This window comes from Fundulus heteroclitus, chromosome 23, assembly GCF_011125445.2.
Source record: "Fundulus heteroclitus isolate FHET01 chromosome 23, MU-UCD_Fhet_4.1, whole genome shotgun sequence".
In the NCBI taxonomy this organism is placed as follows: Eukaryota; Metazoa; Chordata; class Actinopteri; order Cyprinodontiformes; family Fundulidae; genus Fundulus; species Fundulus heteroclitus.
The window spans coordinates 2295019-2317170 of record NC_046383.1 but is presented as its reverse complement, the minus strand read 5'-3'; the positions used below and the strand labels follow the sequence as shown (position 1 = coordinate 2317170).

The following is a 22152-nucleotide window of genomic DNA, read 5'->3' as shown; positions in this document are numbered from 1 at the left end:
GTCCAAAAGTGCCAAGCTGCAAATTAGATACAAACATTTCTCCTTTTTTTTTTACCTTTTATGTTGTCTGGTAATTAATTGGTAACCATTAAAAAGTCAGAGTGGGATCATTTCGCCATCCCCTCAGCTTACCGCTGTGTCGTCTCCCACTGTTATGGCAAACCATGGTTTTATGCAAATGTGCCACGAACAAGATCGGGATGAACTATTCATGATTTCCAGATTACAATAAATACATTATATCATAATAGCTATGAAAACATGGGTGAGTGTTCCAAGTGATTGCATTTGCATGGGACAATATTAAACAGCTGAAACCTGAGGGAACGACAGGGAGGAAAAGCAAGGAGGAAGCGTCCCCACCCCACCCCAAGCTTCCACTGTGGAAATTATATCACACAAATACTGCTGCCAAGACGAAAATTAGAGAAAAAAAAAAAAAGGTTGAGACGGCAGGAAAACAAAGATGCACAGCCCAGAGCGTGCATCTATGTAGTGTTTTATAGTATACATAATATTACATTGTGTTCAATTCATTTGAATAAATTAGAACGAGATTGAATAAAATACATTTTACAGAAAAGGCATAAAAAAGACGTGCGTTTTAGTGAATTATTACAAACATGAAGAAATAGTTTTACGCTCTGGGACGGTATGATGTGATTAGCTGCGGTGAGTACAGCACCCCGTCACATCGCAGCCATATGTTTGTCCTTTATTGGGACTTGATGGTTTTCAATAAAGTCTTTATAGATAAAACTCATTCATATCAATCCCACTTTGCTTTGACACCACAACTGCCTTGACAAGCAAGGTAGTTTGCAAACAGGGTAGGATGTTTGCCGGTAGCAGCTGGAGAAACACCAGTTTACAGTCGCTCTGTTCCTGAACTAGCTGACTCTATAGAGTGAGAACATTTGTGAGCAAACAGCATCATTAAGATCAAGGAACCCAGGCGAACAGGTCAGAGAGAAAAGCTGTGGAGAAGTTTAAAGAGGGGTTAGGTTACGAAATAACACCCCCAGAATTGAATATCTCAAGGACAGCTTTAGGTAGTTTGGCACGACTTCAAACCTCGCAAGAGACGGAGGACCCCGGCAATTTGAGCCAGAGAAGCAGCCAAGAGGCCCGTGATAACTTCTGGGGAGCTGCACATTGAGGTCAGAAGATCTGTTGAGATTACAACAATTTCTCATGTACTCCAAAAATCCTGAGTAGTCACAAGAAGGAAACCTTTACTGAAAGGAAAGCATACGAAATCCTGCTTACAGTTTTTTTTTACAACTCACCTAGGGGTCCAGGAAACAGTTTGAAGAAGGTGCTCTGATACCAAGAAGGTCAGAGTTGATGAGAAGATGGATGGAGATTCAATTCAATTCAATTCAATTTTATTTATATAGCACCAATTCATGAAACATGTCATCTCAAGGCACTTTACAAAGTCAAATTCAATCATATTATACAGATTGGTCAAAAATTTCCTATATAAGGAAACCAGTTGATTGCATCAAACTCCCGACAAGCAGCATTCACTCCTGGAGAAGCGTAGAGCCACAGGGAGAGTCGTCTGCATTGTACATCGCTTTGCTGCAATCCTTCATACTGCGCAAGTATGAAGCGACAGTGGGAAGAAAAACTCCCCATTAACGGGAAGGAAAACCTCCGGCAGAACCAGGCTCAGTATGAACGGTCATCTGCCTCGACCGACTGGGGGTTACAGAAGACAGAGCAGAGACACAACCAGAGAGACAAAGGCTACAGAAGACTTGAGACTGGAATGGAAAGGCGATCACCTCTCCTCTGACCTCTCCTGGACAGAGAACACCTCCTACCTGGTGAAGAAGGCCCAACAACGACTCTTCTTCCTCAGGAAACTGAAATGGACTTCCCACTAAACTGCTAAAAAACCTCTACAGAGCTACCATAGAAAGTGTGTTACATCTCAGCATAACTGTGTGGTATGTGAGCTGCACATTACAGGAGAGAAAGGATTTAACACGGGTGGTGAGAACAGCGCAGGGGATTGTGGGATGCTGTCCACAGGATTTGGACTCAGTTTATGCAGCACGAGTCCAAAGAAGGGCCAGATGCATTGCCACTGATCCCAACCACCCAGGCAAAGGACTGTTTGCCCCTCTCCCATCAGGTAAACGCTTCAGAAGCATTAAATCCGAAACAAATAAACTTAGAAACAGCTTTTTTCCAAGAGCTGTGGTCCATCATGTTACAATCACACCACTGATATTGCCTATTTGCACATTCTTATTCTCAGGAATATCAAATTGCACATTTCTGTAAATTAAGCCTTAAGATCACGGCACAAAAATGACCTCATTACTTGAAGGAGGGACTGATCCATGTAACATGGCTCATATCATTCGCAAAGGGACTGATATCATAGTCCTCAGACTCTGATACGAACTTGCATGCTCTAATGTGTGGAGAAAAAAAACCCCTGTAAATACTAAGTCAATGTGTACGTGTGTCATGTTATTTGGGTTTATCCTAAGCCGGTGTCTGCCTCAAAGGTCATGTCATCATGGTAACACACGGTGACAATAAAATATTCTTGAAGTTCCCCTTCCTTAAAGACAGAGCCATATTGACACAACGCTAAAATAAAAATAAAAATTCAACACACTTGTCCTTGGCACTACATGGATGTTGAAGAAAGCAAACCAGTCTGCTCATTCTTAGTTCAGCGCCTGTGTGGCCGCCGCTTCACTGAGGAAAGGTGATCACCATCCGTCAGCTTCACCCCGTAAACACCCGCTCCTGGAGCGAGAAGACGCCACAGCAGGGAGGCGTCAACCATTACAGCGCTAACAGAAACCGGTCTTAGACACACGCAAGCAAACATATTAAGTTAATTTATGCCACATATGAACAAGCAACAGGCACTGATCTGAATGCATCGGGGTTTTTAGCATCACAACCTCGAGCCATTTGAGGAAGATCTGACAATCTTCATCGTTTTATTGTGGACCGATAAAGTTAGATTGTTCATTTTCAAAGTCATTTAGCTCATGGATGACTGAAAATCGATAAGATGAGTCATGGATATTGCAGCTGCAGAACACCATCATCTGCAATCTCTCTTTACTCGTAGAGAAAATATCTATTATTTCTAATCCCAAGAGCTTCACATTTAGCTGTTAACAATTTCCACGGATAGCATTCACCCGTGTTTATGTTTCCCAGTGACAAGGTAAACAGAACGTGTAAAAAAAATAGCTTTTTATCTATTTGAAACATATAAAAAAAAGGTTTGAATGAGACAGATAGGCACTACTTTCCTTTTTTATGTTTAATTTGACAATTTGATTCCACATATCTAAAGGAAAGTGAGGAAAGTTTGCAAAGGATGAACAGCAAAAGTGCTTTATGGGTAGGCCGATGTGAAAATAGATAGGCCTAATGTGTAGCAAACACTTAAAGTGGACAGTAACGGGAGAACCTTAATCTCCAGAGAGTTTAAGGTGATGCACACTGACAGGATGTAAGGAGGAGAAAGCGGGAGGGGAGGGGGGAGAGCTGAAGGGGGCTGTTGTTTCTCAGCTAAAAGGTCAGCGACTGAGGATGCTGCACGTAGTGTCAGCTTGAGAGCATGCAGCCAGAGGGCAATGACTACTTGGACGGACACCATATGTGCAACCTGGCTGTCGGGACACAAGTGCTTTCCCTGTGATGTTTGCTAAAAGCCTTAATGCAGCTAACCATCTGCAGCACTAATACGGCAGCGGCTCAAAGCAGCTCCGCGGCATCTAACAGGTGACTTCCCAGGGTTCAAATCAGTTCATAATCAGATCTGTGGGCCAGCTAAACTGTTAGACTGGGGGCTCCATAATGCAAACCAGAGCTCAAATTATGCTTTATAAATTAATGTTTGAACAAAAAAAAAAAAACACTAGAAAAAAAAAACACATCTGGAAGCTTCCAGATTTTTACATCTGCACATGACAAAACACTTTCTTAGAAGTGTTTCCTTTAAAAATCCCACTTTACAGCTGAAAGCACTTCTGACAGCATGCAGTCTGAAATAATGATTTGCCACTATAATATTGCACCTGTCTGCTGTGCCCCACTGGGAGAACAGACACTACAACTTAAAATCCCTCAGAAATCAAAGTAAAGTACCGACAACATTTTACCCCGTTCCATGTAGAAAGGCCTGGCTTTTCAGGCATAAAGCCAGCTGGAAATGCTAGAGAGATTATAAAGAAATTGACCTAAAAATACAAAGTAAGGCAATCAAGCCCTTTTTTTCTCCTCTCTCTAAAGAGACAGTGTTTTTGTTGACTGTCTGAATATGAAACATTTTCAGTCCATCTGGGTTTTTTTTTTTTAATCTGCTCAGCAATTTTTCAGTCTGACCAAGAGACCTTTGATAGTGGGAATAAAATGAATTAAGAGCAGCGCCGATTATGTGTATTTTGAATGGAGAAAGGCTTGTTAATGGCTACAAAGACAACAGTTCCTGATGCTGTAAGTAGCAGTACTGCAAACGGACATTTAAAAAAAGCAGCGTTAGAGACATATCTATTGGTACTTTAAATGTCCATTTTACACATACTGGGTTTTCTTTAGAACTAAGAGCAGAGCTGAGATTGGAATTCGGGCAATGATGCCTTTCAGTTTTAGCAAATCCTAATGTTGTCTGGCCAGTAAAAAAATCAAAAATCCCATCCTTGTTCAGCAAGTGAAAGCACCATGCTGAGTGCTATTAGATTACACTGACAAAAACACATTTTGGTGTAGAAGAAGCAAGGAAGAAGACCTAAAGTTAGTTATATTTTCATAGGGAACTATATTTGAAAGAGTCAGGCTGTGAGAGAGCGAGAGAGAGCGAAACTTTCAGAAGACAGCAGAAAGGATGACTACAGAAAAAATTTCTGTTTTTATCAATTAGAGCATTCAACCTTCTTATGTCGAGCTGGATTTGAACGTGTTGACAGCCTTTTGGAAATCTCACAATCAAGGCAAGGATCAGCTTTTTCTGGGACGTACACATGGTGACCATGCCTATTGAAATGCTATTCACAAAAATTGGTAATATAAGACGGTGTAATTATTTTGTCTGTTTAAAAATAAAGTTTTCAGGATCAGGAAGCACTGTTGTAAAAAGATACATAAAAGGAACGTGTCCACTTTCCTTGGTTCACTCAGGCTTCGAGAGAGTGAGCGAGTGCAAGACGTTCTGCAGATATCCGAAAGGCTCAATACAGTGAAACGCTTCTGTTTTATTCTTTCGAGTGCAACAGTAAAGCCCTGATTTCTAAATCATCGATGTGTTTAAAATGAATTCAAAGGAAGCACGGAGGTGTAAAAAGCAATTCTCTGCAACATGAGACGTGTCTGTTCTATTAAGCAACGAGAGAAAGGGTGAGCAAGACTTCAGGTGATGACACAAAGGCTTAAGAGAGTAAAACAAAGTTGCTCTATTTTATCCGTTTGAGTTATCAACCACTCTCGTGGAGCATGCTGGATTAGGAAACGTTGGCCGGCTTTGGAAATCTCAAAGAAACGGGGTAAATACGTACATTCTGTAGGGAATACACAAGGAGAGCTGTTCTGGTGACGGTGACCCTAAGTAAAGTGCTATAGCCAGCTTAAGGAGTGAGCAGTGAAGACTTTTGTTGTTTTACAGAATCAGCCTTCTAACATGAGTGTCACATCCCCTCTGTACACAGATTAATTTTACTGAGACACAGGATCTTAATCTCAAGAGAGACCTGCTAATGAAAGGACGCATTGAGATCAAAATAATCCACAAAATTTACCTCTAGTAAGTAGACAGATTAGAAAGTTGTGGTTTTGCTTTTTAGGATATTCATCCATAGTTAGAAACCATTGTTGGTGTTATTACTTGACATAAAATGGCAGTACCAACACATTAAAGTTGGCTAGTCTAGTCGTTGCAGAAAGGAGAAAAGCCTGCTCCTCTGTGAGAACTGAGACGTTTGTTCTTGTTCTCGAGTTGGCAGGACAAAGAACAAAGCTCGTTTTGACTCTGACTATTCATACTTCAGGAGAAACACCTAGAAAGTCCCTCCCACTGTAGCATACGTTACACCTGCGCTAAGATTTTGGAAACTTGTCAGACGATAGATACAACACCACCACAATGGCAGAAAGTGCAGTTTTTGAATTGATGAAGGAAGAAGAACAAAATCTTTGAAGTGGAAGAAGAAAAGGATTTCTTGTTGTTCGCGATTGCAGCAGAAAATGGAGCATTGAGTTCGTTCATTCAATACCGCCAGAGATGAAGAGGGCAAAAATAGTGTCTTAGTTCAACAGATGCATGGCATGGACGAAGGACGTTTTTCATGCTTTAGGATGTTGGCCAGTCGTTTTTGACCGCTTTGTTCGTCGGTTCACGCCTTACATCCAGCATGCCGACCCGGAGAGATTAGCGGACACACCCAGAATTTTAAAATAATGGGAAATGACATTTCCACTTTTCCAACTTAAACTTGGCCTTCCAAATTCCCACCAATCGCAAACAGTTGTGGGAAAACCCTGCAAGAAAAAAACTTTTGCCCAGATGATGTATCGAGAACAACCAGCGACAACTCTTAAAGTCGGGCTACGAGAACAAATTCCTTCGCTTCTCGCCGAGGCTCTAACAGCCTTCAGACTGAAACAGCTTCCTTAAATGCCAGCATAAAAAAAAAAAAATCCAGCTGGAGCCAATTTAAAATAAGACATCCAGTAAATGGTTTAAGGAGACACTGATCGCTGTCCCCTTTAATAAATAATAATAATAAAAAAAAGCAGGAGCTTGACTGTAACTTGACTCAAGGTGCAGGTTCCTTTCTTCCAGCTTTTGTTATGTAAGATTCAGCCTTTATTTTTGAAATAAACTATGAAAAATCAAAAGAAGAGGAGGTGTCAATATAATAAATGTCAATAATAAATCAAATCTTTAGTTTTCTTCCATAACCCCATCTTGGAGTATCCTGAGTAAGATGACTCACTATGGGATACAGTTCCTTTGCGTATTTCTCAGATACATTTTTTCTCATCATGCCAATCCTGATTGGTTGGTTGTTATTGGCGATGTTTAAGCATCCTGCGCTATGATACATCACCATTCAAAACCTTTTCCCGCCTCAGAGCATATCCTGTCACTCTTCGAATGCTATGAATGAGAACAAAGGTTTACCCTCTAAGAGATTCTGTCCTTGTTAGTCAAACAGGAACGGTGACAATTCCCAGCCTGAGCAGGCAGACGCACATGTGAGTGCGAGTGAACAGCTTTTTTTTTTTTTCTGGCCCCTTTCAAGACTAATTTGTTTGGAGAGACACCGGGAGGATCTGCAGACCCTGGCAGCACATCTACGGGGGTCACGGAGCTGCGCTATCAATCCACCACCGTCGTAATAGAAGGCGGCTCCCTCTGGGCGTTTCACATGCCAGTTGTGTGCTTGTTGGGTTAGTTGACTTTCATGAGAGCAATCAGCTCCAGACGGTTTTTGCCTGAGCGCTGAAAATACCTGGCCTTGAGATTAGCTGTTTTTCTCTTAGAGCCAAAGAGGTGACGGGAACACAGATTTAAAGAAGGGATCAAAACGGGGAACAGAGAGCAGGTTGGGCAGACAGAAACAAAGGAGTGAAAAGGTAAAATAAGGGTGAAAGTCTGAAAGGGAGTAGCTTGTCACCTCTATCTATCTATCTATCTATCTATCTATCTATCTATCTATCTATCTATCTGGGCTGAACGATTTTGGAAAATAATCTAATTGCGATTTTTTTTCTTAATATTGCGATTTAATGCGGTTTTTTCCCCCCAGTTTAATTTATCATGTCTTTTTAAACATATACAAACAACAAATCAATTTGTTTCCTCGCTGTGCAGATTAGTTGCTAAAACAGCCACAGCATCTAAACTCAGAGCAGAGATGATCGCATTCTGCCTACGATATATTTCAACCAAAATTGCAATTTTGACTTTTCTCTGCATTAACCACAAGCAACAAAAATGGCCTCTAAATAAAGATGTTTGTAAACAAGGACTATTTAAAACAAGAACGTTTAATGTTTTTATTAATTAGAATACTATTCAAGAGAACAGCTTTTAGTTGATTTGGACATCAATCCTTGTTGCACATTAAGTGCAACCAACAAGCAAGTCTATGTATTAAACTGATTGACCAGTACTTAATGCTATGTATGATTATATAAACTCTAAAACAAGTAATACAATTAGATTATCTCACTGCTGCAACTGTCTTCCCTTCCATGTGGAGGCAAACCCACTTTAAACATTTTACTGACACCTAATGGAAGTGTCTAATTCCCTAATTGTTACATAGCCATTAATTGCAGACTCTACGATTTGGAAATTGCGTTTTCTTTAAAATCACAATTATATTGAAAATGCGATTAATTGTTCAGCCCTACTATCTATCTATCTATCTATCTATCTATCTATCTATCTATCTATCTATCTATCTATCTATCTATCTATCTATCTATCTATCTATCTATCTATCTATCTATAAACGTTACAGAAATTCAATGACATAGGGATAAAAACTAAGTCTAAAACAAATTGAGCAATCGCGCTGACTTTTCCATTCATGCATGCATATCACGACACAAAGAGCAAAGAGAAAAAAAGTTTTACTTGTTTAAGAGATGGATTGTGACAGGATTTAAAGTTCTGGGGATTTTCTAGACAAGCTGATCCTTTATTTAACCTCAGGGCGTGTAACTTCCCCTGAAACAGTTCATTTCTCTGCTTACTCCCGAGAACTGAGTAGAAAAGAAATGTTTGCAGCTAAAGTTAACTTTTAATTAGCTCATTTTACCTGCACTATATGTTTAAGGGGTTATTAAAGTGAAAATACAAACTAAAGATACAGAACATATCTAACAACAGCTTTTTAGAGAGGAGATGGATCAAATGTAGCTTTGATCCGTGTAAAAATTAAACTACCATACGATTTTGATTGTAGTCACTTTGAAAAATACACATGATGGTTCTTGGAAAAACGAGGAAATCTGAAATCAACTGTGGCATCAATCTCTTTGAATAATTGGGGGGTGGGGGGAAGTTAAATTATAAATGACACACTGAGCTACACATCTCTAGACAAAATTATAAAGCGACACATGACTTAAAAACTACCAGTATGTCTCTTTCATGAACAAAGGGAAAATCTACATTTAAAAAAAAAAAAGTCAGACATGGAATCTTTTAGGGATACGGATTCCTTTAGTTCAGAGAGGAATCACTCAAACAAGTAAACAAGCTGAAACCTGAAAAACCTCAAATATAATCTTTTATAGTCCCCCAGTGAATCATGAGCAGGTCTGTGGGGCAAAGTCATAAAACAGGTTGATTTAATATGATTGCAAATGGAAAACTAAATTATACTTAATTATACTTATTAAAAATAGGCACGGAGTGATTAATGGTGTCAATACATACCAAGATTTTTAAAGGTTAGTTTCAAATCCACTGAATATGTTTTGGTTTTCAAATGAGATGCTGGAGGATCTGCACCATGCATTGCTGCTAACTTCCCCCTCCTGCTGCTGCACACTGCCAGTCAGCAGGCTGAAAGACTACACTACTACACTTTTCCTCGCTTACAAGAAAGACAAATTCAGCTGTTTGGCATAATTTCTAGTCGTGGCTCTTGGCTTTGAAGCTCTAATAATAACAACAAGGGCACAGCGCTCTGTGATGACCTCAGGGCGCTACAAATAAAAGGTAACCACGAAGACCGAGGCGGACGAGAAGCTGGAGATCTCCCAGCATTTGTTGCTGTTGACACCAAAATGAAGATACATTGTGACCTAAAGAAAAAAAGCTGTGATCTGGAACAACAGTTGTAACAACTTTAGGAGTATAAAATGGATCTAACAATGGGGATGTTTGCATCCTTATCGGGCTCTCCTCAGCACTCGTCTTTATGTCGGCTGTAGCCTTGTGGTTGATGCAGCCTAATGCAGAGTTAGTGACTTACTGGGGTTGGGGGGGAAAAGGGTGCAGCTCTTGCAGTGGATGATCTCCTTCATGACGGGAACGTCCTGGGAGACGGGCGCAGGCACGATGCCGAGGCCGGGCATCATGGGGTTTATGGGGGTGATTCCGGCCATCATGCCAAGGTTAGGATCAAAATCTGCAAACAAGAAAAGAAACAGAAATGAGACCAAAACAGAAATCTGCTCCAGAACTCTGGTCCAATCTCACTTCCAACCAAAGCAGAATCTGGCACGTTGCATTTCAAACTGTCGGCTTTTCCCCTCTGCGAATCTTTAGCCGACATCAGTGACCCAGCAGCAGCCTACACTTAATGGCAAACACAGCCCCCCTCATGAATAAATCATCTGTTAAACAACATGCATATTTTAAGATGTTTTCACTGAGTCACTCCTTCTCTGTCACCACAGCTGTTTGAATGATGAACTCACAGATAATGTAGTTGGGCCTGAGACCTAAAGCACAGATAAGATTTATTTGCAATATTGATTTACACAGTGGGCTGTGAAAAGATGGACACAAACACATGCATACAAACAACGGTTGCATCCAAAGCTGCCACGCCGGCTTTTAAGTGCATGCAAGGAGCGTTGTGAAATGCAAATGACTGCATCCTGGACTACGAGCCTGGGCTTCACCTGCAGAGGATTTGGAGCTGACATTTATACGACAGGTTGCTTAATGCGTGCACACGTGTGTGTGTGTGTGTGTGTGTGTGTGTCTGTGTGTGTGTGTGTGTGAGCATGGCGTCGCACCACTCACTGAAATAAATCCTCCACCAGAAATTATGTGCACATATCCCAGATATGAGAAAAAAGAAGAAAATAAGCGTTTTTACAGAATGTGGTGTTTGCTGACTGCGAGTTAGAGTCGATGGAAAAATCATGATACGCATAAATAAAAACTAACATGATGAATCAGACGGATCAAAACGTGCATCTCTAAATGACTTATTTTAGCTGGGCTGTAAAAAATGCAGGTGTAGGTTGTTAAACGCCGTCTGGCCAGTAACGGCAGAGAAGACGAGACCCTCACAGTTTCAATATTAGGCTAATTAGAATCAATGACGCCACAACAGCCCACATAAAACAACTAAACTGTGTGCAAAACACAATAATAGCATTAGAACGAAACATATTTCAATAGAAAAACAATTTCTAGGAATCGCAAGTATTTAAATGTCATTTTAAATGACAGTAAAGAGACTTGGTTGTTACTGGGTCAAACGGTGACATGTTTCCACAGATTCTCATCATAAGTACTGTTTTGTTAGGTTTGTGCTTTATTTTCTGAGCATAAACTCTCCTTTCATTTCAGACTTGTAAATCTTGCATGCATGCTGACCTCAGTATCTGTTTTGCTGAGCTTTACCCCACTAATTTCATGGTAAAGCCACAATTACAGCTCTTCCACTTAAACAGCATACATGTCAGCGCTCGTGTTGCAATAATGAGAGAAAAATTTCCCCGTTTTTTTCCACCCCAACACAGCGTGCTGTCCAGTCTTTAAGGCAACACTAACACTCTCACTTTGTTTTAAAGGTGTCTGCATTTGCTTTAAAAGTTTTATTGCTGGTGTGTTTTTACTTGCAGTAACCCTTCAGGGCTTACTTTGGATAAAAACATACATTTTTAAACACCAAAAAGTCGGACACAAGCTAGCTGATGGAGGCCATCACGTTACAAAGACTGCCCCAAGGGTACAGCCACAAACTTTAACATATTTTATTCTGATTTCTTTTTTTTTTTTTTTGTGATTGACCAACACAAAGTAGTGCAAAACTGAAGTGAAAGGAAGGCGATCAACGGATTTTAGTTGTTTTCTTTTTCGCAATATGCGAGATCAGGTCATGGGGACAACAGGTACAGGAGGGCACCCCAGATATCGCTCCCCCCAGCGACATCCTCCAACTGATTCTGGGGGGCCAAGGCGTGTACAATACCTCATTGACCCCAGGTAAGATAAGTTAGACTTTATTGATCTCACAGTGGAGAAATTCACTTGTCACATTGGCTCAATAATCAAAAGAAGGTGCCAAAAGGAGGAAAAGGTGCCTGGGGTATATACAGTGCATCCACATATATACAGTGGATCGAGAAATAAAGCAGAGATTTAAGATGACTTATGTACATTTAAGGTGACTTCTATACATACACTGCAAAAACTGAATTAAAAAATGAGTAAAAATTATTTCAAATTAGTGTATTTGTCCTTAATTTGAGCAGGTAAATAAGATGATGTGCCAATGGAATGAGTATTTTTACACCTAAAATAATATAATTAGATAAATTACACTTGAAATAACATGATGGAGATGAGTTCTTCCTATTTTAAGTGCAAAAATCTTACTCCATTGGCAGATAATTCAAACTTGCTGCTTAAATCAAGGATTAATACACTCATTTGAAGAAAACTTTACTTATTTTTATTCATGTTTTTGCAGTGTATGGATTTCACGTGAGGGCCGCAACATAGACAGACTGATAAATTGGGAGCTTTGCTTTTTGACTCAGCTCTTTCTTCACCACAACAATCTGGAGCAGCGCCGGCGTTACTACAGATATAACCCCAATCCGTCTGTCCATCTCTCGGTCCATCCTACCATCGCTCATGAACAAGAATACAGACACAGTTTTTGCTTTGGGCATACAAGGACTGTACCGCCCTTAAAACCTGCCCAGATACCTCATACTCTTACAGCACCCTCCATAAAATGCCTTGCAGTACTTGATTGTAAGCCTTCTCCAGATCCACAAAACAAATGTAGACTGGAGAAGCATACTCCCATGATCCCCTCAGCAATTTGGCACAGGTGAAGATCTTTAGTCTAATACCCTTTAATGAAATCCAGTGCACCAAAAGTCACCTAACTGCAGACTCCCGCGGTGTATAAATGTTTCCCAGCATAAATACAGCTGCTGAAGCCCGAAGAGATTTGTTAGAGAGTATTAATCAACAAATGCAGCCAGGAGGCCCATTGGTAATTCTGGAAAAGCTGCAGAGATGCACGGCTCAGGTGAAAGAATCTGTAAACAGGACGACTATTAGTTGTGCAAGAGGAAAAGTCACTGGTACACATCTTACGTTCTGCTTGTGCAACCTAAGTAAAATCCTAAGAAGAATGTTGTTGTGCTCGTATAATAGTCTCCTACCTCCTCTGCGGTCTTCTCTGGGTGCTTAAATGTCTCACAAGTAGCTGTTTTGACAGTTGGGTATCAGGATTGGTTGTAAAGCTCAATAAACAAATTTTCTTGTCTGGTTGATTTACTTAAGATTAATGGACATTAATGGACCCCACTTTGCTCCTTTCACTTGTGCTCAAAACAAAGCATCAACCACTCGCATTTTCCAACAGTGCAAAGACGACATTTTTACAAAGAGCAATTAACTGGACAAGTTCGACCTCGTTTAAAATCCTTATTGAATTTTCTCCCTTAGACACCAAAAAGCGCTCAACTTAAAACATCTGAAATAGGAATACAAAATATAAGGGTGTTTTTACTGCCTAAAGTGACTTTTAAATCAAAAGTTTACCTTTGTAAAATTGTATGTAGTTCCTTTGTTTATAAACTTTTACTTTTCACAAGGTTTCCTACCAACATTTATATTACAAAATGTGTTTAGATTTTTTCAGCCATTTTGGCCAGAACAGCGTTATTTTAGGATATTTTGTGTTGAAGTTGCGTTTTATTTTCTGTATGTTCCACAGATCATAAAGCAACAGAAGCTGGAGCTGACTTTCAGCTCCCAGTCCAGCTGTGTGGAAAACAACAATGTCAGCGGGTTTTATTTTTAGAATCTGGACTAAATTTAATCTAAAATTTAAAGCGCTTTGTGTGATCTGTAATTCATCCGTTAGCAAAAACCTTTTAAAAAGATTAGATTCAAAGCGTCGTTTATGGGGCTCAAAGGTCAAGTTTAAAACCCTGATCCAAGATGGTTTTGGAGGCCAAAAAGAAATCTATGATATTCTTGTTTTGTTCAAAAACAATCATCATCTATTAGTTGAACAAGGAAACCTAAGTTCACAGATAAAGTGTGTAATTTAACTTCAATCTCTGTGAAAAGAGCTTTACTTTGATTGAATAAGGGAAGAAGTAAAACAAACGTTTTCCCCCATACTGGAATTTCTCTCTTTCATACTTGTCCCAACTTGATAAATTATAAATTCAATCTTTGTAGCTGAGAATTTCTAAGAAAGCATAATAACCTTGTTTTTACATTAGTTTTTTTTCTCTACTTCAAACAGCAGCAAATAAAAAAGGTGCACTTTGATTATTTTAACCTTCAAAGACAGTAAAGTCAAAGAAAAAATATATTTTTTTCGTATCTATTTGGCTTAAATTGATCCAGAAACATTTCCCGGAAACCAATTCCTTTTAAGTACACTGCAACGGAAATAAATTGATGAGTTAAATCTCAGAGATTGGGGGAGAATAAAGAAATATGCACACAGAATAAAGAGCGGCGGAAAGGAAAGGATGAAATAAATATATTAAGACAGATAAAACTGGCTGAAGGACAAAATTGAGAGGAGGGAGACAGAGGACGGATTAAAAAAAAAAGAAAACAAGTACTTTATGGGGAAAAATGAGCCCATCAAGTTAGATTAAAAGAAAATGAATGAAAACTATATATCTGCTGATGACCTCAGCATCAGTCTCTAACCAGGTGTGAAAGGAACTGGGATAAGTATCTTTGTTGCTAGGCGATTGATTGCTTCTTCCCGTTGTAAAAAAAGAGAAGAAAGATGGAGGACAGGAGAGAAGATAAGAAGAGGTGGATTGAGAAAGCTACAACTATAGCTTGAATGCAAAATGCTTCCTTTGTAGAGAAAAGAAAAGAAAAAAACAAAAACAACGAAGAAAAACGAGAAAAACCAAACAATAATGGGTTCCAACACCAAAAGCATTGCTGTGGGAGGTTACCCAAAGAAAACATTGTAAACAGACCCTGGAAGACACGGTTTATTGTCTGACACACCACTGCTCCAGTGGCATAAAGAGGATATATGCTTATGAGTTCCTACATCGATGGAAAGCAAACTAGATTTCCGAGCACATGGAGAAAACGATCTGGTTACATCAGGGCGCTATTTCACAGCGAAGCTCATTTCACCACTAAAGAGAGGGTTTGAGTGTTGGTGCGCGCGCGCGTTCGGCTGTGTATTTATCCCCGGCCATTAAAAGCTTGAGACCTGAAGCAAAAAAGTGTAGCCGAGCTGTGTGTAATAAAGGAGATTATTTACTTCTTCCTCTGGATTTCCAGCCTCGCCACAGTTCTCTCATCTCCATTTTCAACAAAATAGCTCGAGGACACGTTTCATCACTGACAATCCATTATTTCTCTCTCCTTCAGTAACAACTCATTATGATGCATGCGGTAAGTGGACACAGATGAGCATGTAGTTTTCTGCATAAATAGCTGCTCTTACTGTTGGGATTTGCTGCTGTGATCCGGATTTGAATTTCGGAGCGTTTCACGGTTCGGACGGCGGCGCGGGAACGTTCGCATGCGGCTGTTGTTTTTCGTTTCTCCTGTGTTTACAGTTTTGGTTGATATCAATGCATACGGCTGGAGGGTCATAAGATAGGCAAAAAAGTAGGATAGGAAGTACTTTAAAGCGTTGATCACTTGAAAACAAAAATTATTCAGCTTCCAGGCCATCTTCTAAAAGTTTCCAGCAGATTAACATTCTTTTTATATTTTAAAATTTTTATCTCATATAGTTGTGGCAAAAAATAAAAAAATCCTTGACTAGTAATAGAGGAAAAACTAAGTACAAACTAAGTGACCATCTTTATATTCAGAAGGTCGACGAGAAAAGACGTAAATGTGGACCTTAGATAGTATCTTAGTTAAGATACATCCAATCATCCCAACACACTTTGACCCGTGCAACACTCAGCAAAGTTGCAGAGTAAAAGTCTCACGTACAAAGCCATACGGATTCTGTTTTAAGCGTATTTTTAAAAAGTACATTAATTGTAAACCTCTAAAAGTTTCTAATTATTAGAATAGTGTAGAGAATTTCAATCGTTTATTGGAAAAACAGCCCATAGGTACCGGGATTAAATGAAATGCAATAAACTACTGGGTTAATAAAGCTCTTTGCCCAGGAAGTAAGAAATGAATCCAGAACCACATCAAAAGCTGGCAGACCTCACTTCCCTCTGTTACGGTCAGTATTTATGGCATCGCCCAGAAAATATGTTGTGGTAGACGTGTGACCAGTTCAATCTGGAGCAAATCTAATACTACATTTCCGAAAAGAAAATCAGGGCAATAGTTAAACATGGTGGCGGTAGTGTGATGGTCTGTAGTTACTTTGCTGTTTATAGACCCCAACTTGTAATAATTAGTGGAAACATGAATTCTGCTTTCCATCAGAAACTCATGAGGTAGAAATGTCCAACATCTGTGCGCCACCGTAGACTAAAGCAAAGTTTGGTTACAGCACCAGAAAAACTATCCAAAACACAACAGGAAGTACACCTCTGAAACAAAATGAAGGTTTGGGAGTGGCCTAGTTAAAGCTCGGACTTCCAGACGACAGAGATGCTCTGGCTTGACATTAATCTGCTTTTCATGCCTGAATAACCGTTAAAGCCTGAATAAAAACAATTTAGCAAAAAAGAGTGAGACATAAAAAAAACCTCAATACCAGATATTAAAAAGTCTTGATAACAACTGTTGCCCACATGGGCTGCCCACCCAATTCAAACACTTTTTCACAGCACAGTAAATGATCCCGACTTCTCAAAAGTAATCATTACTGCTCATACAGGTCCTATCTACAATAAGAAACTATCATTTGGAGAATATGGTACAAATTTATGATTTTGATGACAAATGAGACATTTCTTCACTTAACACAGCAGATGGACATGCTGCAGCATATTGAGCATCTTGCAAAGGCTTGATTAGCTATTGGTTTCACATGCATAATTATAATATTATAATATAATTAATATTAGGTTCAGCACTTTAAAACAGCTGTGCAAACAACTATCTGGCTTTATTCTCGTAATATTACAACTTTATCCTTCATATATGTACTATCTGCACCGTCATATGGTCCGTTTATTGTTGCAATACAACCTGGTGCAACATTTACTTGCACTTTTCATATTGTCTTACATATAACTGTGGTGGCATCAGCCATGTTCTATGGTGTGGTCTGCTGGAGCAGCAGCTTATCTGTAGCTGAGAGGAAGCGGCTGGATTAGCTCATTAGGAGGGCCAGCTCTGTGCCTTCTGTTTTTAATTGGAGCCTTGCGACGAGATTTTGCTCAAATGTGCATTGTGAATGTTGAATGACAAAGTCTGCCTAAGTCCAAGTCTTATTCTCTTAATATGACTTAATTCTCATAATATTATGACTTTATTTTCAAATGTTCTTTATCCTTGTACACCTAATAGTATTACTTCATTCTCATAATTACAAAAAAGAATCATTAGCAGGGCTGGGCAATAAATTAATTGAATCGATTAATTCGAATTTACAATTATTTTAAATGTAATTTTTAATTTTGCCAATGCACTCATTGGGTTTCCATGATAAGAATAACATGCAATGTAATGTTATGTTTAGGGAAATTCTGTAAAGATTTTGTAAAGAGGAAACTTTTTTTTTTTTACCATAATACAAGGCACTTTAATGTACGCACTTTATTAAGTTAGTTTGAAGTTACACAAGTGAAGTAAAGCCTGTTCTTCGCTCATTGTGTAATACCACTAGCAGCAAATATTTTGTCATATTATCTTTGTTTACAATGATTTTTTCAACAATTAAAAGCATAAATTTGCTATATTAAAACTGATATTTTCCAACTTTTGAAAGTCAGAACTCTGGAGGGTTTTGTACAGACTGGATCATCTCACGACCCCCACTTTAGAAACCTTTGACCGGATCGATCATTGCAGTTTTATATACAAAATTAAATGAGACGCATTAAATGCTTGATGTCAAAATGTTGCTGCTGCCACCTTTCGTTGGTCAGTTGGTCCACCTTTAACACCTGTGTAGAAAGTAGTAGACTATGTACGCTTTGTGTGAGACCAAAGTGAAATTCCTTGTTTGTGCAAAACAATCTCGGCCAATAAAGAGGATTCTGACTAAAACAGTTGACAGTCAAGTAGCTGTTTCAGAAAACATTTCTACAACAGAGGAGTTCAGAGTTCAAATACCGTGCATTGACAGGACATAAATGCTCTTTTATTGCCAATTTTCTTTTATGGCTTTCTTTTTGAAAGTGGTTGAAATGACTATATTGCTTTTCTCAGCAATGCTCACTCATGTAATAGCAATGTCTCGGATAATATTTTACCTGGCTCATTTATTGGCTGTCATCATTTACTGCTTCCCCTTAATAGAGTATGCCCTCTGACATAAACTGCAATACAGGAGATCGATACGGCTTTAAAATCAATTGATCGATGTCGTAATTAGATTTAGCACCGATTGCGTGGGCGAAGAATGAGGTTAAATAAGCAGCATCTACCACTTAACATACACGGGAGATAAACAGGCAGCTGCAAGCAACGGTCACATAAAGCAAAAGAGAAAGGACCTGAAGAAATGCTTTGTGCACAAAAATGAAGACGTTCCAAAGGTGAAATGCTGTAGTAGCACAGAAAGTCAATCATTCCCACTCTTTACCACATAATACAATTACTGTAGCCAAAATTAGACTCGGTAACTGCTAGATTTCTAGCAGCAAAAGCCTCTGGAACAAAATGTTCTTGAAAATATGTGCTGTATTTAAAGTAGTTAAAACTCATTTGGCTTTTTGAAGGCTAAATGCTCTGCCCATTGCCTTTGGCTCCACACATTCATGAAAAGTTAAGAATAAACATGAAATATGAATAGTAAAGGAAACTCGTTAGTGAACCAATCAATACATGCAGGTCTCAACAGGTCTCGGCGCCTATTGAATAATTCACTTTAGATACAAGCTGCACTGTTAGCCATTAATTATTCTGTGCATTCATGGTGAGAGAGGAGGGATGTGTTAGTCCGCCTTTGTAGAAACTCCACAGAGAGGTAAAGAGCACAGAGCTTCTCTTGAAGGAGAACAATAAAAGAAACCTGGGGGTGGTTCCACCCACACGTGGCCACGCATCTGTCTGATCCTTTTTCCTGCGCTCGTCAATGAGCTCTGCTTTGTGTTTTCTGTCATGTTGGAAAACTGAAACTCGCAAATTCCTCTTCTAGCTCTGAAATATGCCATTGGACACATGCATAACTGCCTCTGAGATCATTACACTCCTCCCTTTTCTTTCTTGTTCCTTTTGATCATGTCCTTTTGATGTTAAACTCTGTCCTGGAGGTCTGTTCAAAGTAATTGCATTTTGAGTAGCCTGTAAATCAGTATGTGGAGAAAGACAAAAAGAAACATTATTTTTTTAAAAAGGGACTTGATTGTGTTAAGCCCTGAGCTGTTAATGTCATCATTCTCACTCCTCCCCGTTCCCCTCCTGTGATTTCCAGGGTAAACGTCCCTTCTAGGTCTCTGGGTGGGAGGTTGAAGGGAAGACAGGCAATTGCTGCGAGGGGTTCTGAATAATAATCTCTAATGAGGCGAGATAGCCATGCCACCTGGAACCCTGCCAGCCGAAGCCTCTCACAATCTCTGCCAGGAGTCACCATCCCCGTTTTTTTTTTCCATTTGAACATCTTCAGCCTAATTTCTTTTCAGTGCAACATTTCGGGCGCCGTTGCCCGGAGGCCAAGGGACAAACTTTCTTTCTTTGAAAAAAAAAAACTTACACCGTTGCCTGAATCCACTGCATCCAAATAAGAATCAACGTCTCTACATCTCCCGGGAGAATCTTTATTCTGCGTCTGACACATACGCCCTTTAACCATACTCAGCCTTCAATGCGAAAACATGGCTGTCATAAATGGAGTGGTACGCTCAGAAAAGTCCCATTTCAATAGCCGTAAAGCTGCTGCTCCTTGTCTTTCTGACACACTGCAGGCCCGAGGTGAGGAGATCGTCCGCCTACATACTGCCACAAACCCCGGGCTGCAGACCTGAACGGTTCCTGTAGAGGCAGCAGTAAAGGACAACGCTGCAAGTACAACACATTTGTGTGTGCGTGTGTGTTTTATTTTATGTATTTATTTTTTTGAGAGAGAGGGGGAGAGAGATGTGACAAAGGACCACAGGTTGGAGTCGAACCCGGGTCGGCCACGTCGAGGACTAAGGCCTCCGTACATGGGTCGTGTGCGCTAACAACTGCGCCTCCGATCATGCATTTTACCGGTGCATCACAATTAGGGCTGGGTATCGATTCACATTTCAAGAATCGATTCGATTCTGATTCTCAAGATTTGGAATTGATTCTTTTCTATTCAATCCGATCTCAAATTGGATTGCTGGTATTAAAATTTTTTTTTTTAGCTGTTACCTGAATTTCATGACTGTGTAGTGATGCAATATAATATATAATATTGATACTAGTATCATATTAACATTAAACTGGAAATTAATAAAGTAATGCTAGCTAATGGCGACTGTAAGGACCAAATCCTCTCCCTAAATGTTGAGACAATCGTTTTCACTAACATGCTGTGTGGCAGAATACCCAAATAGACCCAGGGTAGAAAACGGAGGACACCAGAGATATCTACAGCTGCTATTTCTATTGAATTCAAAAAGTCTTTATTAAACCAAAAAGGATGCTAAATTTAGACACTAATCTGGTGCATTATTAAAAATAATTCACCTCCTGGACTGTGAAGGCTCCTGTGATGCATGTTGCGTCCATGCTTCCGACCACTAGGTGGAGCTTGCCGTTTTGTTTTGTTTCTGTCCCGCTGAGGTTTCAGAGCAGAAGAAGAACTAACGCACAGACTAACATGGTCTCTAAGCTAAACTTGGCTTTTGGGTTTTACTGATGAAAACACAATATTACAGCTCCCACATACTTGAGTGTGATGTGCGCAATTCTGGTGATAAATTCCTATAATTCTCACTCTTTTTCCCAGCGGGATGTTAAAATGTTTAATTAGCTTAGCTAATTGAGCTTGTAGAGCCGTTTCTTTTCCAGCAGGCTCCCACCACACATCGGTCAGTGAGAACAGAGAGGGACTGTGATGCTGTGCGTCCTGGGTTAGGGTCCTGTCAGTAAGGCTGGCTCACACATTTAAGTTCATAGTGAAAAATATATTTTTTTTTAAATAAATCTTTGGTTATAAGAATCGATTTTTACGAATTAATATAAAAATTGATTCATAATTGGAAAATCTGTTTTTTTCACAATCACAATTATTTAAAACATTGTGAAATACCTAATTTACGTCTGTAAATGAATTCAAGAACGGAAATTCATACATTAGATGAAATTTAGAAATTTTCATTTTGGCTTACAGCTGATGAAAAACCAAGCATCTTAAGTGACCTGTTCAGGTACGTCTGCTGGACAATCAAGTGAAGAGATACGATGATCATTAAAAAGGTATTAGTGATGCTGGGGGTGTGTACAGGTACCATGTTCTGCTAGAAAATAGATTTCCCATCTGGTCAATATGTAGGGGGAAGCATGAAATGTTGAAACACTTCCCGGTAGACGGCAGCACTGAGGTGGCTGCCTGAAATCATCACTGACTGTGGAAACTTTACACTCAAACAGCTTAGATTATGTTTCTCTCTTCTCTTCCTCCAGACTCTGGGATCTTAACCATCAAATGAATGCAAGAAGCATCTTCCTTTGAAAAACAGGACTTTGAACTCAGACCCAAGTTGGATAGCAACTAAATGAACTTTGCTTCACAAACTTTTTAAGGCTGTGGTTATTCATGTTGCTTGTGCACCTTTTTCTAACAGCTTTTCCTTGCACTTAACTTTCCAATGATTTGCTTTTATATAGTACTCTGCCAACGGTGACAATTTTTGGCATGATCTAATTGTGGTCAATATGAATCACTTATGATGTGTAAGCCATAATAATAAAAAAAGTTTATTGGTTATATGTAATGTTCAAATCTTCTATGAAATTTTAGTCATAGTCATTAAAACAAACAGAAATAAGTACTTGAAATATATCTGTATATAACAAATGATCTATAGCACACATCACTTTCACTTTTTAAACTGAAATTACTGAAATAAATTCACTTTCTGTTTATATTCTATTTTATCGGGATGCAC

General features: G+C 39.3%; 1 protein-coding gene across 2 annotated transcripts in view; it reads right to left on the bottom strand.

Annotated features, from left to right (window-relative positions):
• The window catches only part of enox2 (ecto-NOX disulfide-thiol exchanger 2), a gene marked incomplete at its 5' end in the record, with an annotated part of 205629 nt that overhangs the window by 63408 nt on the left and 120069 nt on the right, over nt 1-22152 (bottom strand). For both annotated transcript variants that reach the window (XM_036126918.1, XM_036126920.1), the window contains 1 exon segment: nt 9978-10133. In XM_036126918.1, the coding sequence (XP_035982811.1) occupies nt 9978-10133 (156 nt within the window).